This window comes from Bipolaris sorokiniana, assembly GCF_000338995.1.
Source record: "Bipolaris sorokiniana ND90Pr unplaced genomic scaffold COCSAscaffold_2, whole genome shotgun sequence".
Classification (NCBI taxonomy): Eukaryota; Fungi; Ascomycota; class Dothideomycetes; order Pleosporales; family Pleosporaceae; genus Bipolaris; species Bipolaris sorokiniana.
Genome location: NW_006911896.1, coordinates 211,218 through 232,654, shown reverse-complemented (window position 1 = coordinate 232,654; position 21,437 = coordinate 211,218). Strand labels below are relative to the sequence as shown.

Sequence of the window (21,437 nt, the reverse complement as noted above, 5' to 3'; positions counted from 1 at the left end):
AGGTCTTGGCGGATCAGATGTTTGTGGTCGGCCTGCCGCGTCTGAAGACGCGACTTCTTTCTCCATTCTCACCCAGTCCACCCCACTCGAAATTCGCAATATTCAGTATTGCAAAACACATCTTTATCTTCCATAGCCGGCCGAATAAAAAAGCAAAACCAACACTCAAAGATCTCCACAACTACCATCACTCCTACCAACGTCATGGATGCGTCGCTGGCTTCTTACCACGCGCGTCTAGCCACCTTTGAGGGAGCAGCTACGACAGGCAAGGGACGACGCACAAGCAACAGATCTAAAAAGGCAGGAACGAAATCAAAGGCTTCATGGCCCCTTACAGCACCCTCGGCGCAGGATTTGGCGTACGCCGGTTTTGTATGGAGGCCTACCTCTACGAGCCCCGACAACGTACAATGCTTCAGCTGCGAGTGCCAACTAGATGGCTGGGAGGAAGCGGACATCCCTGCATATGAACACTCAACACATTCCCCAAGCTGTGGTTTCGCAACTATCGCCTGTATCCGTCTCCGTGCGGGCGACCCCGGCAGGACTGAAGATGATCCGACCTCAGATGCCATGGTGGCAGCACGCCGTTCGACCTTTGGCGATATGTGGCCACTCGACGTCGCGTCTGGTTACCCCAGTGTCGACCAGATGGTGGACGCCGGCTGGTTCTACGATCCTGCAACAGACACGCCCGATGGAGTTACCTGCCCATACTGCTCTCTGGCACTAGACGCATGGGATATTGGCGACGATCCTATGCAGGAGCACCGTCGAAGATCTCCTGACTGTCTCTTCTTCGTCCTCTCCGAACTCTACAAACCCGCCCCAGCACCCAAGAAAGCAAAACGTGCTTCTAAAGCTAAGCGTGCCTCAACTCGCTCGTCAACGGCATCTACGGCAAGCAAGAGAGCCACACGTGGCAAGAAGCGGACGAGCGATGCAGTTGAGGAAACCGAGTACTCTGAAGTCATCCAGCCTGCCCCGAAACGTGTGCGATCTTCAAGTATTGAAAGTTTCCCTAGTGATCTTCCTGTGGGAACGCCTAAGAAGACACCGACAGGAATCAGAGACACTGTCATGGACGACTTTGACATGTCAAGCCTGCCGGCGGACTTAGCAGTTGGAACACCCAAGAGGACCCCACCTATGATGAGTGAGGCAGATGATATACCAGAGCCCATCAACTGGAAGCCTGCCGACGTTGATGCCGTGATTACATCCCAGGAAGAAGCCCACGGTTATCTCAGCGAAATCCTTGCTGATTCTGGTCTGGATAACGCTCAGACGGCGGACATGACGCCCGAAGAACTGTATGAATACGTTATGGCTAGCCTGACGGACGAAGAGAAACGTATGACGATTGAACAATGGGTTCTGCACAACGCAAAGAGGGGCGAGGAAAAACTCCGCATGGCCTGCGAACAACAGATACTGGCATTCGAGGCAGAGGGCCAACGTGCCATGGCTGTTCTCGAGGGCATCCCCACAATCTGAGTTTGATGGGCATTTGATTAGGATTGGAGTACATGGGAGTTTGGTCATTGAGATACCCCGACATCAGGATGGGCGTTTTGGGCATGTTGTGATTCGCACAAGTTTAATTTTACGGCTGCTTACTGTTTTTTGTTGTTCTTTCGTTTTGGGGTGCCGCGTTCCGCCCTTGCTGCGGGGCAACTGTCGGAGCCTAGGAGTAGCTAGAATAGACGAGCCACCTAGTTTTATTGTTTGTATAGGCTCAAGGACAAATTTTTGTTTTTGTTCAGAGTAGGATAATGACAGACGAAGACGAATGATTTCCATACTTGAGCCATTGCTAGATGCCATTGAGAAAGAGGGGCAGATTAAGAGACGTGTTGATAGTTGAGAGCATGGCGACGCGTGATCACGTGATGTGCTTCGCAATGTAAATGGATTGAGCAAAGCATGGTTTATTCCACAAAGCCTCGTATTCTTTGCAGATTTTCTAGAAAGCCACCGGTTCTCTGCTGCGGAGGCTGTGGCTGTGACTTTGAGGTACTAGAGCTACGGACTGGCTTCTGCTGGCCTCGATCTTTATTCTTGTCCTTCTCCTTGTCCAGCTCTCGCTGCTTGTCCTCCGCCAGCTTCACCAGGCCATCGATGAATTTTGTTCTTGCTTTTTCTTCGGCCGTACCCTTCCATACCTGAGCGAGGTCTCTCAGCGCTTGTATGCGCACCTCGGCCTTGTGCATGCCGCCTTCTGGATCGCCTGTGATAAGGTCGGCAATCTCGGAGCGGAGCGAGGTGGCAAATTCTTTGCCCTTTTGCTCGCGTGAGGCACTATCGGTACCGGGCTCGGGGGCAGAGACGCTGATTAGGGAGGCTCCTAGGGATACCTCGCTGGGAGGGATAGTCCAGTGCATGGCTTCTCCGAAAACCTTGATTACATTCTCAAGGCGCGAGCGGACCGTGGTCAGGGTATGGAGGTCGGAGATGTATTCGGGAGTAGTTTCTTCGGGTTCTACTAGCGCTGGCAGCGCTGGTAGCGCTTCGCTGGGGGCTTCTGTTTGTGCTGGCGCAGGGCTTCCAGGTTCTCCTTCTACAGGGTCTGCTTTCAGAGTGAGCCCACCTGGCAGAAATTTCTCAACATCGTTCTTTAGACCATCCGTTAAGGTCTCTGTGAGGCTGACTGCCTCTCCCCGCAATACCTCGACCTCGTAAGCCAGTCGCCCTCCAGTCCGCAGTATGTCATCGGCCAATTGCGTAAGTATGGCAGATAACCGGGTAGTATGTGCATTGAGCTGTGAGAGGAGGTCTTGGGTCTGAGAGGAGAGGTCGGCCAACGAGGCGGCATTGCCTGTCTTTGATCTTGAGCTTAGCGATAGCGAGGGAAGCGTGGCATTGAGGTAGTCGGCGGGGTCGAATTGCGATTGGAGGAATGGATCAAGCGCGGGATCGGATACATGTGTGGACTTGGCCGCTGCCGTTCCCGGCTTCTCATGGGATACGGCCATGGTGGACGCCGAGATACGGAGGGAAAGTATTGCAGATGTCCCAAGATAGGGCTAGAAAGCAGTGCCGAACGCTCGGAACCCTTGCTTGCACTTGGCCGATGGAGCTTCGTTCCCGCACCTAAAAAAGTGGGGGAGGGGCGCGCTATTTCAAGCTCCAAGATGACGGCATCCTGGTCTTTATCAAGAGACTTGTCTTTCTCTCGTGTACACCATTCAAATACCTCCTGCGATGATGGCAATTGGTGTCTGGTCAATGGCCAGGGAAATGGCGAGGAACGGTGAGTAGGCAGTCCTGAGTAGGAGAGCTCCACTTTAGACTGCGGGGGCCTCAGCCACAGGCTCCACATCTCCAGGCATCAGAGCCCCCAACCCTTGGGCCATACCATTCTCGTTGACCGTCTGCCAGGCAGCTTTGCAGCACCGCCATGGAGCCTTGCTAAGTCCCTGTTAGGCCGTATCTGTCTGGATAGAGGTGAACAGTTAGTCTTTGTTTTGTGCCCGCTCCTCATCCTCATCCTCCTCCGCCATCACCTTCCTCTCTCTTTGCCCTTGTAATTCTTTCGCTACCACGACTTTGGCCAGCCTTTTATGACGCCCGCCTCTCCTCTCTTTCATCTTCATACCCTCTCACATAACAAAAAGTCCAACCCCAAGAGTGATCTTTGTCCCCTCAAGTTACCCAGTAGTGGTAATTCTGCTCTTGATTGCCCAACTCGCCTCCTCCAGTGTTTGCTTGCTGGCACAAACAGGGCTCTTTGACGTCACCTACATAAAGCCAACTCGCCCTCACTTGTGCCTGTTGCAGGCCGCGCTTCTATATCTCTACTGGTTCACCTGAAACCTGCGCAACCCACGAAACACCGGCGTCTGGCAGTCGCTACCGGACAAGCGGCACGGCACTGTGCCATAACCTCCCATAAACGCTCAGGTTGATCTTTCTTTCTCCCTCAATCCAAGATGCCACGCAGGCAATTTCAGGCCGACCTCCAGAAGGCTGCCGATGGTCTTCTCCTAGCTGCTGGCATCTCGGATGTGCGACCAGGCGCAGACGATGGCGAGTTCACCTTCATTTGTATGGCCGATGGCCAGCCGCTCAATGTTTCCGCCCTCATTACAGATGTCTCCGAATATCCCTCGAGCCACACCTGCATGATCTTCGCAGGAGATAACGCCTCCGCAGGTGTTGCTGCCGCGCTCAATGATATCACCGATGCCGCTACAGCCAAGACGATACCTCAGATTCTCGAACTTGTGTCTAGCAGACTTGAGTCGACTGATGGCGACGGTGATAGCCAGATGGTTGGCTCGCAAGAGTTTGATGGTTTCGAGGGTTACGAGGACGAAGACGAAGATGAAGATGAAGAAGACTATTTCCCTGGTGACGACGACCTCCTACCCAAGCCTCGCATCACACATACTTCAGAATCTTGTGAACCTTCTGTAGCGACTACATCTGAATTTAGGCACCGTATTCGGAACGACCTTTTAGTCGCCAAGAGCGAGGGCTTCAAGGTAGGACATTTAGGAGGTCTCATGGTGGGCCTGGGATGTTATATATCCCTAGCCATTCGCATATCCAAGCTGGGCATCTCAGAGGAAGCTATGAAGGCATGGCAGGTTGAGCCTTCGGAATACCTTGTCGCAATATGTCACTACCCGTTAGGGTACAAGAGCATGGATGACTACCGGTCCTATGATGCCCATCAAGCTCGCCGCAACTTTGGACTCCGTATCGGTGTATCAACGACCTACAAGCCGACCATACAAGAGGCTGTTGCAGCGTTTGCTGCGGCGAACAAAGAGAACGGGAACGAGCGAGAGGATTCCCAACAGGGTGAATCTCAAAATACCTTGCCTGCGCAGTCGAGCGGCTTCCGCAATTCCTTCGTTTCCAGGCCCCTCAATGAACTATTTGAGCAACGATTCTCTATGCTCTTGAAATACCGTTACGGAGGAATGCCGTGGCAAGGCGCTGAACTGTTCTACAACGATGTGCTCCTAAACTCATTTTACGAAGAGCATGACGCCGCGCATGATAAGTACTACGAGGACGAGCGTGCCAGCACTACTTGGCCCAGGATTGTTACCGCCGATCACATCACCGCTTCGGTCGGCCAGCCACATTCACTACCTCTGGTCGGCATGCAGTTTGTGCTAAGGCATTTCGTGCGGTGTACCGAGTTCTGCTTGATTTGTTTCAGCAAGATGTCGGATGACCTGCAAGCAATCAAGCCCTACGTCTGCGACAATCCGCTGTGTCTGTATCAGTATATGTCACTGGGTTTTGGTCCAAGCATAGAGCACGAAATAATCTCTCAGCCCAAGGTCGTCGATCTACTAGTCAGCTTTTGCTATTCCAGCGCGCGCGCCGGAAAGCTAAAAGAATTTCCTACTGGTCTCAGTTTGGCTGTTCCGCCTCCCGTGTCTAATCAACAAGGAAGCCTCCAAGGCGTACCGTACCATGGTGCAACCGAGCAACCGCGTTCTGTGTATGATACTCTGCCAGTAGCTGCGATGAGTATGCGGTTCAACGAGGGCAACCTAGAGATGCTTTTCGAAAACTCTAGGGCGCCTTGCCCTGTCACGCCTGGCTCTTGGGTCGTCATTCGGGTAGATGAGGAAATCGATAGAGTCATGCACTGTCGCGTGATTGACACTTCACTTTATCCATCGGTGAAGGTATCCAAGCCTGTCGTTGCAGCAATTGCTGACGCCTCAAACAACGATTACATACACCCACATACGTTGCCATTATACAGAGATCAGGCCCCTCAGCAGACCAACAGGATACACTCAAAACCGGTCCAGAGAGATCATTTTCGGTCTGGGAGTTTCTATCTCTACGATCACAACTTTGATGATCTCAAAGATCACGATAAGCAACAGGCGATAGTCTCGCTGTTGCACGTGCTTCCACCTGTCGAGGAGATGAGGAAATATCTGTTGCGCAAATCAGAATCACCTCTGAGTTCTTGGGTTGATCGCCTGCCCTCTGCTGCCCTTGGAGTCTTACGTTGGATTATTGCCTCAAACCGGGCTTGTATTCTGCAGGTGGATGAGGGAGATTTTCCGAGCGGCCGCAAGACTGAAGGGCGACTCTATGGAATGGGCGGCTGGGCACAGTTCCGTTTCGCAATGGGTGCGCCTGACAAGGAACGCCGCTTTATTGAGGCAGTACGGCAAACCAAAGAGAGGCTGCATCTTAAATACCCTACTCTTTTTGCCTGGCATGGTAGTCCGCTCCACAATTGGCATAGCATCATTCGAGAAGGTCTTCATTTCAAGGAGACGCATCATGGACGAGCCTTTGGGCATGGGGTCTATCATGCCCCTAACGTGACTACAAGTTTAGGATACTCCAACATACAGATAGGTGCTTCATGGCCGATGAGTGAACTCAAAATCCAGCAGGCCTTGGCTCTGAACGAAATTGTAAATGCGCCAGAGGAGTACGTTAGCCAGAACCCACATCTGGTCGTCGCCCAACTCGATTGGATTCAGACTCGCTATCTCTTTGTACGGAAACGTGCCGACGTCTCCAGTACCGCTGCGCCTAATCCAGTCTCAAAACCACTAGAGTTTGTTGAACAAGATCCAAGTCGAACTCCTCTTGGCGTTGATGGACCGCTGATTATTCCAATCCACGCTATCGCCGCATCTCGGCGGTACAAGCCGACTGTGTATGGGCTATCCAAGAGGCAGAAGGCTTCTGGGAAGTCCCGGTTTGATACTATAGAAGTCGGTTGCGAGGATGACGATACAGACAGTGTTGCAACACTTGAAGAGGATCTCATTATTTTCGACGAAGATGAATATGAGAGTGACAGCTTCAAGCCAAAGTACAATGAGGAGTCTATCCCTACGCCGAACTCGATCATGGATGGCAAAGGTAAATCCAAGATGACAGCTATTTCATCGTTCTCGTCAAAGATCTTCGGCAAGTCAAGTCAGAAGGCACCACAGAAGCCTCTTACCGACTACGTCCCTGGCACTTTGGATTACTCAAGACTTCCCATGATTGCGACACCAGTATGGGCAACTACGTCTGCCACCAAGCGCCTGATGAAGGACTTTAGAGACATCATCTCTATCCAGAATAGGGAGCCGCTTCATGAACTAGGATGGCACATCGACGAAGACAAGATCGACAACATCTACCAATGGATTGTAGAGCTCCACTCATTCGACCCCAAGTTACCACTTGCGCAGGATATGAAAAAGAGGGGTATCAAGAGCATTGTTCTGGAGCTACGCTTTGGCAAGGACCATCCCATGAGTCCACCGTTCGTCCGGGTCATCCGTCCTCGCTTCCTTGGCTTCAATCAGGGTGGAGGTGGTCACGTCACTGCCGGTGGTGCCATGTGCATGGAGCTTCTGACCAACGACGGCTGGAGCGCTGTTTCCTCTATCGAATCTGTTCTCCTTCAGGTCCGAATGGCCATTTGCAGTGTGGACCCAAAGCCAGCTCGTTTAGCGCCAGGTGGCCCGTCAGATTATTATGTTGGCGAGGCAGTCGAAGCGTACAAGCGAGCTTGCAACGTCCATGGTTGGACTATTCCTCCGGGCTTCAACGAGACGGCGTCGGGTGGTTTGGGTACGGCTAACCCATACTAAGTGAGGCTATTAGAGGAATAGCAGTGACAAAACTACACTCATGATCTGGCTCCTATGAGAAGGGGAAGCGGGTATAGGGTATACGACGCTTGAGCTGCGTCTTACATGGCTTTCACCCTTTTCTTGTTTCTTACTTTTTTTACTTTCTCCCTTTCCACTGAATTTTCAAAAAGGCGTCTCAGGGGATCAAGGTGCATTGGGCGGATGGGCATGGGACATGATACCTCACGAGTAGTAATCAAAAACATAGCAATGAAAGTGTTTTTTTTCTAAAGCTATCTTTTGTGAACAATGGTGAAGATCAATCTCTTTTGAGATATTGGGTATCATTTAACCACCGCCCAAACTAAAAGCCGAGACTATCTATCTACACACTGCTGGCATTTGCCTCGATCTTTTTTCTTCTTCATTGGGTAGGCATAATAAGAAAATAGCTGCTTGAAACACGACAGGTACTCTTCTACAATGACTCCAACCAACTTCCAGCAAGCCATATACCCGCACATCCAACCAAAGCCGCCGCGCCATACGCCTGCTTATTCCAACCTTGCTCCTCATCAACTTTCCACGCGCCTTCTCTCCGCACACTCTCCACCACGGGTTGCTGCTGCAAACTCGCATTCTCCACCACACTCTGCTCATGCGCCTTAGCCAGCTTGGTCGCACTACCACTTCCCGCCTCTCTTACCCAACCCGTCTCATTCCTGCCCTCAACCTCAACATTCTGCACATTTCCAAAAAAATCCATAACCTTCCTATTCCTCGCTTCCTGCTCGCCTCCCGCAAAAAGATCGTACCGTATCCCGGGGCGACTGTGAATTTTCTCCTCATCGTAGCTATCGAAGAGCTCGCCCATTGTGAGTTTGCTGGTGGGGTCTTTGACTTTTGTTTCGAGGAACTCGAGGTTGTAGTAGGTGTAGCGGTCGATCACTGCGACGCCGACGTCGTTGTCGGCGTGGTGCGAGTAGGAGGATTGGTCGATTTCCGAGGAGCCCGTCGCGAGGATGTTTGGGGAGTAGAATTTCGAGTACATGGTGTTTGCTTGGCAGGTGTCGATCATGAAGAGGATTTCGTGGTAGCTGGGAGTTGAGATATTGAGTTAGTATGTGTATGTGTGCTGTTTTGAGGTGTGGGTGAGGGAGGACTTACCGTTTCTTCTCCCACATTTGGCCAAAAGCGTCGGCGAGATCAAAGGCGCTGATTTCTTCTGCGTCTTGGAATTTCAGGAATTCGTTGCCGCCGTGGCCAGTCATGTAGACAAGGATGTTGCTTCGCTCGTCCGTCATTAATCGCTTGCTGCGGGGCATGTCCTCTCCCACACGATCTGTCATAAGACGAATAAAGTTCTCGACTGTGACTTCATAGCCCCTGTAGTCCACCTCGATGTTGTCGCCGTAGAGATCGAGTGCGCGGTCGGCGTTGTTATACACGGTTCCAGGGAAGGCGTTGCGCGGGTTGCACGCCATGTCATCGGGGAGCATGAGAATGATTTGCGAGTCGGGGATTCCAAGTCGCTTTACTGTGCGGTAGAGAGACAGGACATTGGCCAAGTGGCGGTAGTTGAACCAGAAGCGCGAGGTCGATACTAGGACCGCCCAGTTGGATGTGTGTTCGCTGGCGGCAAAGGGCGCCGCCAGCAATGGCAGGAATATCGTGGACAACTTCATCGTCAATGTGGAGTGTATCGAGACGAAAGTAAAGTCGAGCTGGGGTTAGATTGTACGGGCCGCGACGCGCTCTCCAAACCCGGGGGGCGGTTCACGATGTTCCCCCCAGCCTGGTGTTTGATTGGCGACGTCTGACATCTGACAAATCGGAGATAAGCAACGTTCTAAGATCCGGCGTCCCCGTCACGTGGCTGATCGTCTAAGGCTAGCCAGGTCAAATCGGGGGACTTTGCATCATCCCGTGCACATGCACCGAGCACGCCATTACCAATGACAAGATGATCCCGTAATCTTCCTATCAGGTGGATCGTCTTCCGCCCCTCTCTCGATCCGCCTTTCTTTTCCTTTATTAACTAAGTACTCGCCTTCGCCGTCGCGCTGGCCGAGTCAATCCAGCTTCAGGATTTCGAAAGCATGGCGCCGGACCGAGGCTACACGGAACTGCAGAATGAAAGAGCTGGAGATGGTGAAGAGACGGAGCATGCGGCGTTGAGACGTAGCAGAACGGGGACTCGTAGTTACTTGGCTGAGCGGGCATCGCAGCCGCAGAACTTTACGCTCCGCGGTATTTTGGTTGGCCTGGCGATTGGAATCGTCATTTGCTTCTCTAACATGTATTTTGGATTGCAAACGGGTTGGGTGAGCAGCATGGCCATGCCTTCGGCGCTCATTGGGTTCGCATACTTCAAGGTTGTTGCGAAGACGCTTAAGTTGCCATTTACACCAGTCGAGAATGTTCTGATTCAGTCAGTCGCGGGATCAGTTGGTACCATGCCCCTTGGATGCGGATTCGTGGGTGTTATTCCGGCATTAAACTACCTATTGAAACCAGAAGAAAACGGACCGTTGGATATTAGTATCTGGAAGTTGATTGTCTGGGCCGTCGGAATCTGCTTCTTTGGTGTGGTCTTTGCGGTTCCGCTCCGGAAAGAAGTCATTATCAGGGAGAAGCTCAAATTTCCAAGTGGGACTGCTACTGCACTGCTTATCAGGGTGCTTCATGGAGAAAAAGAGTCGAAAGAGGTGGTAAATTGCGAGCAAGAGTTTTCGGATGACGAAGAAGCGTCTCGAGGACTTCTACAGGGATCGAGTGCCCAGCGAGAAGAGCATGATCTAAGACCATCCTTGGACGACAACCTGAAAACCGCAGGTCAGGAACCTGAAGAAGATGAAGATGACGGAGACTGGAAATCTAAAATCAGGCTGCTGTTAATCTCGTTTGCTGGATCTGCCTTGTTCACCGTTGTGTCCTACTTCATCCCGCAACTGCACGACATTCCCGTTTTTGGCCTTTACCTAGCGCAAAATTGGCTGTGGACATTGAACCCTTCACCGGCTTATGTTGGACAAGGCATCATCATGGGGCCTGCTACGACACTACATATGCTTCTCGGTGCCATTATCGGCTGGGGTGTCCTCTCGCCACTTGCAAAACACAAGGGATGGGCTCCAGGACCTGTTTCTGACTGGACAGACGGCTCTAAGGGATGGATTGTGTGGATATCACTTGCCATCATGCTGGCAGACTCCCTCGTCAGCTTAGGATGGCTGCTTCTACGGCCACTCGTCACGTTTTCTACAGCATACTACCCGACTGCCAAAGAGATTTTTCAGTCGCATACCTGGAAGGAGATTCTCACGTTCAACATTACGCCTAGACAAGGATACACACAGGTCGGCGATGGGACACAAGAAACTCCATTGATATCTATCAAAAAGCACTTCGCTGCTGATTCAGACCCAGATGCACCCCCCGAGCATCTCGTATCGAACCGCACCACCATTATCGGACTCGTTGTATCGCTACTCCTCTGTGTCATCGCCATCCATGTAACATTCCCCGGTCTGATCCCCTTCCGCCTGACACTTCTCTCCCTGGTCCTCGCGCTCTTCCTTTCCATAATGGGTGTCCGCGCACTAGGCGAAACAGATCTCAATCCCGTCTCCGGCATCTCCAAGCTTACGCAACTCGTCTTCGCGCTCGTCACGCCAACAACAGGGCTAGCCGCCAAGAACGCAGTGATTATCAATCTTGTGGCTGGTGCAGTGTCAGAGTCTGCAGCGCTGCAGGCGGGAGACTTGCTGCAGGATCTCAAGTGTGGGCATATACTGGGAGCGGCGCCGAATGCACAGTTTTGGGGCCAGATGATTGGATCGGCAGTTGGTGCGGTGGTGTCGGCGGTTGTGTACAAACTGTATACAAATGTGTATACCATCCCTGGTGGGTTGTTCGAGGTACCAACGGCCTATGTGTGGGTCTTTACTGCGCGGCTGGTAACGGGGAAGGGTCTGCCGCCCATGGTTAAGGAATGGGCGAGTGGAGCGGCTGTCATCTTTGCTGTCAGTACAGTAATCAGGGTCTGGGGTAACACTCGAAAGCGGAACGGCTTGAGTGGATGGTGGATTGACTTTGTGCCTGGCGGAATTGCTGTTGCCGTTGGTGAGTCTTCTTTTTCTTTATTCTTGTCATATGTTGGGCTTTGCTAATATCATGCTTCAGGTATGTACAACACGCCTTCGTTCACGCTGGCACGCACAGTCGGGGGTCTGATAAGTCTTTGGTGGCGACGCTGGAAGGGCAGAAGCGAAACTCCGATTGTTGTACTTGCAAGTGGTCTGATTTTGGGCGAGGGATCACTCAGTATCATGAACCTCTTACTGGCCAGTTTGAACGTGCCGCATCTCTAGAGTAGCTCACGAAAAATTGAGTCTTCTGCTGTCTGCACACCATTCAACATGTATATTTTGACGTTTCGCCGCGTTATCCAAGTCGTATATCCACCTCCTCCGTATCTGCAGCTTCCCAGTCTTCTTTCCAAATTTGTCCTATCGCTTTTCGATATGCAATGCCATCTTCCCACTCGATCCACAGTACGTCATAACACCTAAACTGCCAATCCGATGCTGGCTCATAAATCCCATTGTAGTAGTGCTCTAAATCCGCAAAACATTCCCTGGGGCAACTGTCAATATCGATATACTGATCACCGAGACTTCGAACACGGGCATGCTTCAAGCACACAGGCGCGCTAACACCAATGCAAATAAGCTCGACATCGTTTTGGGGTAGGTCGAGTGAGTAGAAGGATAAGCCGAGGTCTAGAGCACCGATGATTCGGCCCTCAGATCCTAGTATAAAAGCCGTATCATTGCTGAAGCCATTGCAGTCATGCTCTGCTAGACATGCGATGAGCCGGCGAGTACGAAATTCGATAACAGTGGAATAAATATGATTGAGCCTCGATGTGAGGGTCTCTTCGCCTTCAACTTCTTCGGACAATGGCTCTTCGCTTAGGACCGTTGATGCCAGACCGCGAGACTCGTAGTAGTGCAGATCTCGTATGAGTTCTCGCTGTTCTGATTCCAAATTGGTAGGGAGTTTGTAAAATTCGGTGATGTGAGGGTATGCGAGACGGTCGGGAGAGGCACGCATTCTGATACTGCTGACTTCACTGGCAAAAGACATATCGATTGGGCCGAGCCAGCCAACCCATGACCATGAAGGAAATTGTTCCAGAATTTTGCCTTTAGAATCTACCCGTCTTTGGTGTCGCGAGTCCATGTCGTGGTGCCAGCATAGCATGTTGTTAAAGAAGAGTTCCGGCAGGCCATATAGCATGCCACCTTTCATTGCACGGCCTTGCACCGCGATGAATGCGTCAAATGCCGATAGGATATCTGCTGGATTAAATAGATTCCTCCTGCTGTACTGTTCCACCTCTGTACAATAATGCGCGGGATTGGGCTCCCTTGTCCACAAAGCCAGTGTTGTTTTTTTCGGCATTCGAGACGGCCTGTGTCCATTTTCTTGCTGTCGAAAGTTCTGGCATACCCATGTCACAGTTTGGTCGTGAAATACTAGCATACGCCGCGAGAGTTTCCATTCTTGAAAGGTCCAGCCTCGGGTGTGGTAGACTTCGCGCACGTTTGTCTTTTTTGGGTACGCTGCAAACATGCGACATTCGGGACTGAAATCGAAAAACTCAAATGGTGGTGTCCTCAGGCGTTCCTTCCCAACACCATAAATCCCATAGTTACTGTCTGCTCCTTCGGTAGCTGCGATAGTGACGTAGGAGTTGGAGTATATTGAGGCCATGGCAGCCAGTTGACCGGGCTTTGCAATCTCATCGTCCTGTACGATACAGAATCGATCGACCCATAGATACTGCATACCAAGAGCACGGGTAAGGTGTATGCTATCTTTGACCGTGTTGGGAAGTTTGCAGTCGTTCTCAGGTACCTTAAATGCGTTTTCCTTGCTTAATGAGTCAAAATTTGCTTTTGTCGTCTGAAAAGGATCGACAGTGGTGCCCCAAACGTAACTCAAGGCGGCGTATCGATACATGTGCCCATTCTGAGGTTGCTTCACCAAACAAAGCTTCTTGACGTCTATGAAAAGCAATCCGGTAGCTTCTGGTATTTTGCCCACAGGATCCGTGATAGTGTGGCACGTTCCGGTATGGTCGCGATCGCATCGGTCAATCCATCTCTTAATATTGGCAATACTGATCTCATGTTGGAGGAGAGAAAATTCATGTCCATCTGGTGCATCTGTATCAGCTCTCATTTCGATGCAAATATAAGGTTTCTTCCAGGAGTAACCATCGTGGCGATCTCTAAGGAGCAACACCCAGTAGTCACCGAAGGACTCTATATAGCTAAGCTTGTCACGGAAAGAAATGTTCGATACTTCTTGATGAAACAACTTTACCACTTTCCCACATGTAACACATCCATGATTTTGTTCAACCTTGTCATCCTCCCACACCAACTTCTCGCCGTCCCCTGAGGCCTTTTTGATCGCTTTTGCAACCGAATCACACAACTTGCACTGCACCATTGTGCAGTAATGTTTCCAATCAGATTTTCGCGTAGTGCGGGGTAAATGTTGAGTACCTGGGCAATGGTCCAGTGCACATAGTCGGTGTACATCAGGCTGAGATGATTGTCATGTTGATCTGCTTGGTCGAGAATTGCTGACTGATGGAAGATTCGAATTCTAATAAAAATACAATCGTGTAACTAGGCAGAATCACAGCTTTTATTGAGGTGTGTATATATTACGCCGCATTCGTGCAGCTGCATGACATAATACGTCCAATCCTGCGAAAGCCAGCGCAATCAATTGTGGATCGATCAGGCGATCAAATACAGGATAGGAAGCGAAGAGGGGCAACATGTCTTCGGGCCTTGCTCCCCAGAATTGTAGTAAGGTCTGAGATGACGTTCAACGGCGAAAGTCTAAGGAAAGAAGACTCGTGTTAATTTCTTTCTGAGCACCATATCTGACAGTTGCTTCGATCTTAATTATGCTTCAGCCTCTTAGGTTGTAGGAACCTTCCTTCTGATTTGCGACCTCACATCAGTCCAGAAATAGCCGGGCTCAGTCCTTAAGGTGTATACATTGATAAGGGGCTGGCCAAACGGGATTGATGCTTTGTGCATCAGTGTTGAAACCCATATTCATCAAGAGTGACTTGATGATTTGGAGGCTGTGATGCGCTGGCTACCTTCTGGGGTTGCAGTCCTTTTGGGAAGTTGTGAATTGTAATAGAAAAAGCTTACAGAACTTGAAGTTCTAAATAAGTCAAAAGCATTTGGTAGGACGTAGAACCAAGGACGGACGTCCAAAAGGAATCAGGCACATCCCTGGTATGTCCATTCCATGGTTACTAGCAAATCGGCGCTAAATGGGGCATCGCGCTTGCTGATGTACCCTAGAAACCCTACGAGATCGTGCTCCACAATTTACCGACGGGAATACTGACATATCAGATACAGAGCTGCTCATGCATGGCGCTGAGGCTATTGAACAAATTATCTCAACTAGCCACAAGCCATCAACTCTATGACCGCGGACGGTGAAGGTCATGTAGTCTTGAATGCGAGGATACGTAGCACCATCCGCAGGCTTGACGGACGTCATTTCTGGCATCCAACTATCACACCCAAGGCTGATGCCGCATGTGCTATTCTCTCCCAGATAAAGGAATCTCACTGGCATATGAGGGGAAGTAAGAATATCCACCCAATCGTTTCATCATTCATGAGGAATATAGGCTATGACGTCTTCTTGTCGATGCGCTGAGGGTATAGGATAATCAATGCTTAAGCAGCAGCGGAAATGATTTCAGATGCAATCCAGTTGCTTTCCTTGTATACTACCTACCCATTCAGTCTTTAGTTCTTATTGTACCGCTGCCATCAGCAAACATAACTTTGGGAAGTGCTCGACCTGCGCATCTCCTCTTGTTGACTATTTTTGTCAATTATGACTACTCAGGGACCAAGTGCTCTGGGTCTTTCGATTACCCGCGATTGGGCAGACTGTCATTCAGAATATCATCTGAACAGCATCATTTCCGGAAATAGTGAGTAGTTGTTAAAGAATGTACAAAGTAGATTTTAACTTTGTTCACTCATGTTCAGGTGCGGCACCTTTGACTCAAACGCGTAGCCAACAATCCGGATATTCAGCAGATTCAGAACTCTCGCCTCACCGAACATCATCGAGCAACCAGCAGAAACGATCGGTACTTGGCTTACACCCTTAAGCACCTGTTGACGGGGAGCACGTCGAGGCGCCCTAATCGAGTCTGCTATGGCCGCGAATAAGGATTGTTATGAGAGAGCCATTCGCAGAGTTCTGGGGTACTGCTGTGATGGTGATGTTCGGCAATGGCTCAGTTGCACAGACTCTACTCTCAGCTGGGCAGACGGCTGCTCCAGGAGGTAATGGTTTCGGAGCATATCGATCAATAAACTGGGGGTAAGCTGAATGGTTCCCCTTTAGCTCTTGGTACAAATCTCTGACCTACACCAGTTGGGGTTTAGGCGCAATGCTTGGGCTGTATGCGACAGGTGATTATGGCGCTTATCTCAATCCTGCAATTACATTGAGTAACTGCATTTATCGCCAGCTACCATGGCGGCGGTTCCCAATGTACTTTGTAGCACAGATGCTCGGAGGATTTGTCGGATCTGGTGTTGTATATGCAAACTACATCAGCGCCATTGACTAGTTTGAAGGCGGAAAAATGCGGACAGTTCCTCCCGCAGAAAATGCTACTGCAGCTATTTTCTGCACCTACCCGCAACCATTCTTGACCAAGACTAGTCAGTTCTTCTCAGAGTTCATCGCAAGCACGTTACTCATGTTCCTGATATTTGCGCTGAAAGATCCTAGCAATAACGGTGTACCCAAGGTATGTGGATAGATTTAATAATGACCAAAAATGCTAACAAGATCCGCAGAGCGATAAGTGGTTCCCACTATGTTTGTTCTTTCTCATCTTCGGTTTGGGCTCTTGTTTTGGTTGGCAGACTGGCTATGCCATCAACATTGCTCGCGACTTTAGCCCATGACTGATGTCCTATGCTGTCGGATATGGCCATGAGGTTTGGTCTGCAGGTGGATATTACTTCTGGGTGAACATCTCTTCATGGCTTGAGCAGCGACTTTACTGATTCCCAATTAGATCCCCATGGTAGCGCCATTTCTAGGCTGCGCATTCGGGGGATTCTTGTATGACGTCTTCATCTACAAAGGCCCCAGTCCCATTAATTCTCCTTGGCTAGGCTTGAAGCTACTAACGCCTGGAAATGCGATGTGCGTAAGAAGAGAGCACCTGAAGAGAGAGAAGAAGGAATTGTGTGATATGCTGCTGTATCAGTCGTTCGAAGAGATCGTTATTTCCAAGACCATTCATGTTCGATATGACTCGCGTGTTAGCATGTAAGAGACATGCTGCTGTCGCTGGAAATAGAAAGAGCTCGATGAGGTGCTTAGTCACTTACACGTGCGGGCGTGGCCTGACGACATTGCCCCGCAGGGTTGCTGCAGGCTGCTGTTACTCACCAAATTTTGACTCATGTTGTAATCGCTTCCATCCCAAACTCTTTCGGCTGAATCTACACTACCCTCTCATACCCAGCGAGCGCATTACTAGCGTCACATCAAAATGGCAAAGAAGGGCGCCGCCGGCGCCGGCGAGAACTCGAAGAAGGCACAAGGGCAGGCTCGCAAGGCAGAGGCCGCGGCATCAAAACAGGCAGTAAAGAACCAGCAGGCGGAGAAGGAAGAGGCAGACGAATGGAAGAAGGGTGCAAAGTCTAATGCGAAGGCGTAAGTGGGCTTGCATCTTTGCGCAACTGTAGACTAACATATGACAGCGAGGCCGCATCAGAAAAGGCTGCAGAGGCAGCACGTAAGAAGGCCGAGAAGGAGGCATTGCTGCGCGAAGAAGAAGCATCAATGCCATCGAAGCCCAAAGGAAAAGCACCAAAAGCCGAGAAGAAACCCCGCGGGATCGACGCAGCCTTGGGCTCCCTCGACGGGAACCCATCCGCCCTCAACGCTAGCGGTATCGACAATGCGCTCGATGCTCTGGATATCACAGGCAATACGCAAGAAAAAGTAGATCGGCACCCCGAGAAGCGATTCAAGGCTGCATTGGCAGTATATGAGAAGAGAAGACTTGAGGATATGAAGGACGACAAGGGGCTACGGCGACAGCAAAAAATAAATCAAATCCACAAGGAATTCGAAAAGCATCCGGACAACCCGTTCAACCAGGTTACTGGATCATACAATATGACGAGGGAGGAGAGGGCTGTGATACAAGAAGACGAGAAGGCCAAGAAGGAAAAGAGATTAGTAGGCGTAAACTAAGGTGGACGCGGCTGCCGGCACAGTATGTGTGCAGTTGTGCAGAGCATCCATGTTGCGGGAGGCCTCCAGGCTTGATGCGGGGTGATGCCGTGATGAGGGAGTATTGCGGAGGCCAAGGCATAATTAGAGGAGTTTTGCCGAATGGCTGTGTGATGGGGACCGGCCCTTGTCGCTTGGTTTAATCTCGTCGGTTGCTTTTTGCTTGTGTGATCTTCACATGCTAGGCGCCATGTATCTCCACCACAGGAATGCTGAGTTATGCGCGTGTGTCTGGGGTAGGAAGACTTGGTTGTGGTCGCCCTCGCAAGCGCTTTACATACAAACATGGCAAGCGACGAAGCTAAACTTAGCAGCCATACAACAACTAATATACAACAATAACTGTGGATACAGTACGATCAACTCTTCCAAACAATGAAGGACTAGGCGCAGTGAAGATGAGTGGACACAAAGGCAAGAAGCCCCGGGTATGAAACAGCCTGGCTAGTGGGTGATTGGCTGGGAGGCCATCTGTTCCTGAGTTTCGAAACGCCCGCTTATACCACCCCTGCCGCCTGCATCCGCGCTCCCCTTGTTCAGCGTGGCTTGATTCGAGTCAGCCCAATTCTCTACATAATGCTAGGCCCCTTCACCGTACTAGGTTTTACCCTTTACTCACGCAAACTGTTTGCACAGTACACAGTCGTTACTTCGTTTCCGTCTTTTTTGTTTCCTTGTTTCTCTTCTTCCCACCTCTTTACATTCGTTTCCGAGTAAGCATGAAGTTCTTCTCAACTACTGGAGCTGTGCTCTTGGCTGCTTTTGCGGCAAGCACCGCGAACGGTGTTAAATTCGACCCTGAGGACGAAGGTGAGACAGCAGTTGAATATGGTCTGTTCATTTCTTATAGGCTAACTTAATCAGCGTCCATCCTTGCCGTCACCCGACAATATGCGTACAGCTTGATGTCACTCTACAAGGGCAATGCTACAGGCGTTCCAAAGGAAGATATTGGCATTTGGCCACAGCCCCATTACTGGTGGGAGGGTGGTGCCGCATGGGGAGGTATGATTGAATACAGCAAGATCAGCGGCGACGATTCGCATATCAAGGCGCTCCAGCAAGCATTGACTGCCAATTACGGACCCAAGAACGACTTCATCTTGGACTATCGGAAGAGCCAGACGGTACGGAAAACTATGGAGTTATTTGATAGCAAAAGCTGACTGTATGTCCCAGGGCAGCGATGATGAATGCTTTTGGGCAATCGCCGCTATGAGTGCACTCGAGTATCAGTTCCCAGAGCCTTCACAGGCACCTGCAGACTATCTTGAAGTTGCTACTAGCTCATTCAACAGCATTGTTGGACGCTGGAATGATACCACCTGTGGTGGAGGCCTGAAATGGCAGATTTATCCCGAAAACACGTACGGATTTTACTACAAGAACGCAATCTCCAACGGTTGTGCCTTTGGGCTTGGTGCACGTCTTGCCCGCTACACAGGCGAGCAAAAGTATGCGGATTGGTCTGCGAAGATATATGACTGGACCGAGAGCGTCGGCCTCATCACCGACCAATTTGAAGTGTTTGATGGAACCGACGACAAGACCAACTGCTCCAAGGTGGCGGATGAGACCCAGTGGACTTACAATAACGCCATGTTTCTTCACGGATCAGCATACATGTACGACTTTACCAATGGCAACAAGCTCTGGCAAGACCGCACAGCCGGTTTCCTCAAACATGCCGAGGCGCTCTTCTTTAGCCCTTATGAGAATGCCACCGACATCATGTACGAATGGGCATGTGAGACGGGCGAGTCCGGAAGGCACTGCAACCTTGACCAGCAGTCTTTCAAGGCTTATCTCTCCCGCTTTATGGCCAAGACTGCATTGTTGGCTCCCTTCACCAAGGAATCCATTAAGAAGTATCTCACAGCCTCTGCGGTTGGCGCTGCAAAGTCTTGCTCTGGAGGCCCAGATGGAAAGACTTGCGGCAGCAAGTGGTACACAGGAGGCTGGGATGGTACTTCTGGTGTTGGTCAGCAGCTGTCTGCACTTGAGGTCACCCAGGCGCTTCTGCAGATCAAGAAGAACCTGCTTCCCGCGAAGAACAACGCTGCAAAGCCCCCTACGATCTCTACACCAAAATCCACTCCCACGTCGACTCCTATGCCGACTCCACAGCCTACTCCTGAACCTATTCCCGAACCTACTCCTCAACCCACTCCTGAATCTAATCCAGAGCAAGCGCCATCAAGTGCATCGCTTGCTTCGCCAAGTAAGAGTCCCCTGAGTGAGACAGTGGCAGAACAGGCACCAGAAGCTGTGCAGTCCGACAAGCCCCAGGCAATTGAGGCTCCAGCCCCAGCCTCCGATGTGCCAGCGCCCATCATCACTCCAAGCCCCATGGCTTCCAGCGCGGCTCCCGTCGTCCCTAACAACCCTGATCTTGAATTCGATGAGATCAAGCCTTCTTCTTCGTCATGCGTGCGCAACGTCACCAAGACTGTTACTGTTGCGGCGTCTTCTTCCTTTTCTACTTCTAGCTGCACGCCTAGCGTGACGGTGACTATTACAGTTCCATTCGTGCCGACCGCACCAGCTGCATCTGTTCCTCTCAACTTGACGACTTCGAGCGCAGTGTCGCCACCTGCGGGCAACAACACTGCAAGCCCGACGTTGCCAGTGTTTGAGGGCGCTGGTTCAGTCTACACTGTCAGCAGTTCTGTCTTGGCAATGTTCGTGGCTGTGGCTGTCTTCGTCGGGTTGTAGGTGTATATATGCATGTTGGCTGTGCCTTCTATGTTCATCTTTCTCGATATTACGTATAATTATACCCTTCTTGATTAGAGACTTTTATATCCTAAAGTCTAGTTGCCAAACCCTTCAATACAAACAAATTCTGTGCTGGGTTATTCCGTGTCTGTTTTTGATTCTTTATTCCCATTGCTTAGTGACTGTGTAATGCACATTCTCTTTCATGTTGTCGTCGGGGGTGATAGTGCAGGTGTGGAGCGAGTCTAGGCCTGTGATTGCCCATGGGCGTGGTTAGTAGAGTGCAGGCGAGCAGCCACTGCCCCACCATGAAGAAGCGGCAAGCTGCGCAGGCGAAGCGGCAATGACATAACAAATCTAGCCCGCTACCCCGGCCCATCTGCACTCCCTCCACATACCCGGCCTCAACAACGAGAATAGCGTCCCAAGGCGGCTTCGGTTGAGCTTTATCCTTCCAGCGCAACGCTCCACTAATACTCTCGCTGCTCGGCACTCGGCTATCTCCTATCTCAGGATCCGCTCAAGTCCGGAGCTCAACTGTGGCCTGATGTTCATTTTCTCGCACGCGACAATACACAGAGACACAGAGAAAGTGCTAGAAGGTAAAAAAGTGCCTGCAACACCATGGCAATTCTCACAACCCCATGCTGACCCATGCAAAGTCCATCGCTATTCACACACTTGCGCCACCACCATTAGCGACCCCGCCCTGCAGTGAGCGCACTGCCCGACTGCCCACAAAAGTCACCT

The 21,437-nt window shown here is 50.8% G+C and overlaps 10 protein-coding genes across 10 annotated transcripts; 7 read left to right on the top strand and 3 right to left on the bottom strand.

The window, feature by feature from the left end:
• The first annotated feature begins 70 nt into the window (after positions 1-70).
• On the top strand, positions 71-1,796 carry COCSADRAFT_32924 (uncharacterized protein). The gene has a single exon (XM_007697215.1). It carries the CDS (start codon positions 205-207, stop codon positions 1,498-1,500), a length of 1,296 nt encoding a protein of 431 aa, XP_007695405.1. The 5' UTR covers positions 71-204; the 3' UTR covers positions 1,501-1,796.
• A 3-nt stretch (positions 1,797-1,799) lies between these two features.
• Positions 1,800-3,093, bottom strand: COCSADRAFT_267166 (uncharacterized protein). The gene has a single exon (XM_007697515.1). The coding sequence runs from the start codon at positions 2,976-2,978 to the stop codon at positions 1,935-1,937; it is 1,044 nt and encodes a 347-aa protein (XP_007695705.1). The 5' UTR covers positions 2,979-3,093; the 3' UTR covers positions 1,800-1,934.
• Positions 3,094-3,836: 743 nt separating this feature from the next.
• COCSADRAFT_267156 (uncharacterized protein) lies at positions 3,837-7,861 on the top strand. The gene has a single exon (XM_007697514.1). The coding sequence runs from the start codon at positions 3,936-3,938 to the stop codon at positions 7,590-7,592; it is 3,657 nt and encodes a 1,218-aa protein (XP_007695704.1). The 5' UTR covers positions 3,837-3,935; the 3' UTR covers positions 7,593-7,861.
• Positions 7,862-7,897: 36 nt separating this feature from the next.
• COCSADRAFT_32920 (uncharacterized protein) lies at positions 7,898-9,366 on the bottom strand. The gene is made up of 2 exons (XM_007697214.1): positions 8,742-9,366; positions 7,898-8,671 (listed from the first exon to the last, which is right to left on the bottom strand). The coding sequence occupies exons 1-2, from the start codon at positions 9,257-9,259 to the stop codon at positions 8,053-8,055; spliced, it is 1,137 nt and encodes a 378-aa protein (XP_007695404.1). The 5' UTR covers positions 9,260-9,366; the 3' UTR covers positions 7,898-8,052.
• A 152-nt stretch (positions 9,367-9,518) lies between these two features.
• Positions 9,519-12,376, top strand: COCSADRAFT_32918 (uncharacterized protein). Its single transcript, XM_007697213.1, has 2 exons — positions 9,519-11,699; positions 11,760-12,376. Exons 1-2 carry the CDS (start codon positions 9,674-9,676, stop codon positions 11,945-11,947), a joined length of 2,214 nt encoding a protein of 737 aa, XP_007695403.1. The 5' UTR covers positions 9,519-9,673; the 3' UTR covers positions 11,948-12,376.
• A 904-nt stretch (positions 12,377-13,280) lies between these two features.
• Positions 13,281-13,826, bottom strand: COCSADRAFT_79870 (uncharacterized protein; the record flags this gene model as incomplete). Its single annotated transcript, XM_007697513.1, has 1 exon — positions 13,281-13,826. A coding segment is annotated over one exon (546 nt), but the record flags the coding sequence as incomplete, so codon positions are not given.
• Positions 13,827-15,601: 1,775 nt separating this feature from the next.
• Positions 15,602-15,829, top strand: COCSADRAFT_267130 (uncharacterized protein). The gene has a single exon (XM_007697512.1). The coding sequence runs from the start codon at positions 15,649-15,651 to the stop codon at positions 15,811-15,813; it is 165 nt and encodes a 54-aa protein (XP_007695702.1). The 5' UTR covers positions 15,602-15,648; the 3' UTR covers positions 15,814-15,829.
• Positions 15,830-16,351: 522 nt separating this feature from the next.
• Positions 16,352-16,689, top strand: COCSADRAFT_32916 (uncharacterized protein). Its single transcript, XM_007697212.1, has 2 exons — positions 16,352-16,464; positions 16,514-16,689. Exons 1-2 carry the CDS (start codon positions 16,414-16,416, stop codon positions 16,622-16,624), a joined length of 162 nt encoding a protein of 53 aa, XP_007695402.1. The 5' UTR covers positions 16,352-16,413; the 3' UTR covers positions 16,625-16,689.
• A 531-nt stretch (positions 16,690-17,220) lies between these two features.
• On the top strand, positions 17,221-17,930 carry COCSADRAFT_81283 (uncharacterized protein; the record flags this gene model as incomplete). The annotated part of the gene is made up of 2 exons (XM_007697511.1): positions 17,221-17,384; positions 17,432-17,930. 2 exons carry the CDS (start codon positions 17,221-17,223, stop codon positions 17,928-17,930), a joined length of 663 nt encoding a protein of 220 aa, XP_007695701.1.
• Positions 17,931-18,479: 549 nt separating this feature from the next.
• On the top strand, positions 18,480-20,834 carry COCSADRAFT_107840 (glycoside hydrolase family 76 protein). The gene is made up of 3 exons (XM_007697510.1): positions 18,480-18,779; positions 18,834-19,096; positions 19,149-20,834. Exons 1-3 carry the CDS (start codon positions 18,689-18,691, stop codon positions 20,682-20,684), a joined length of 1,890 nt encoding a protein of 629 aa, XP_007695700.1. The 5' UTR covers positions 18,480-18,688; the 3' UTR covers positions 20,685-20,834.
• Positions 20,835-21,437: the final 603 nt, after the last annotated feature.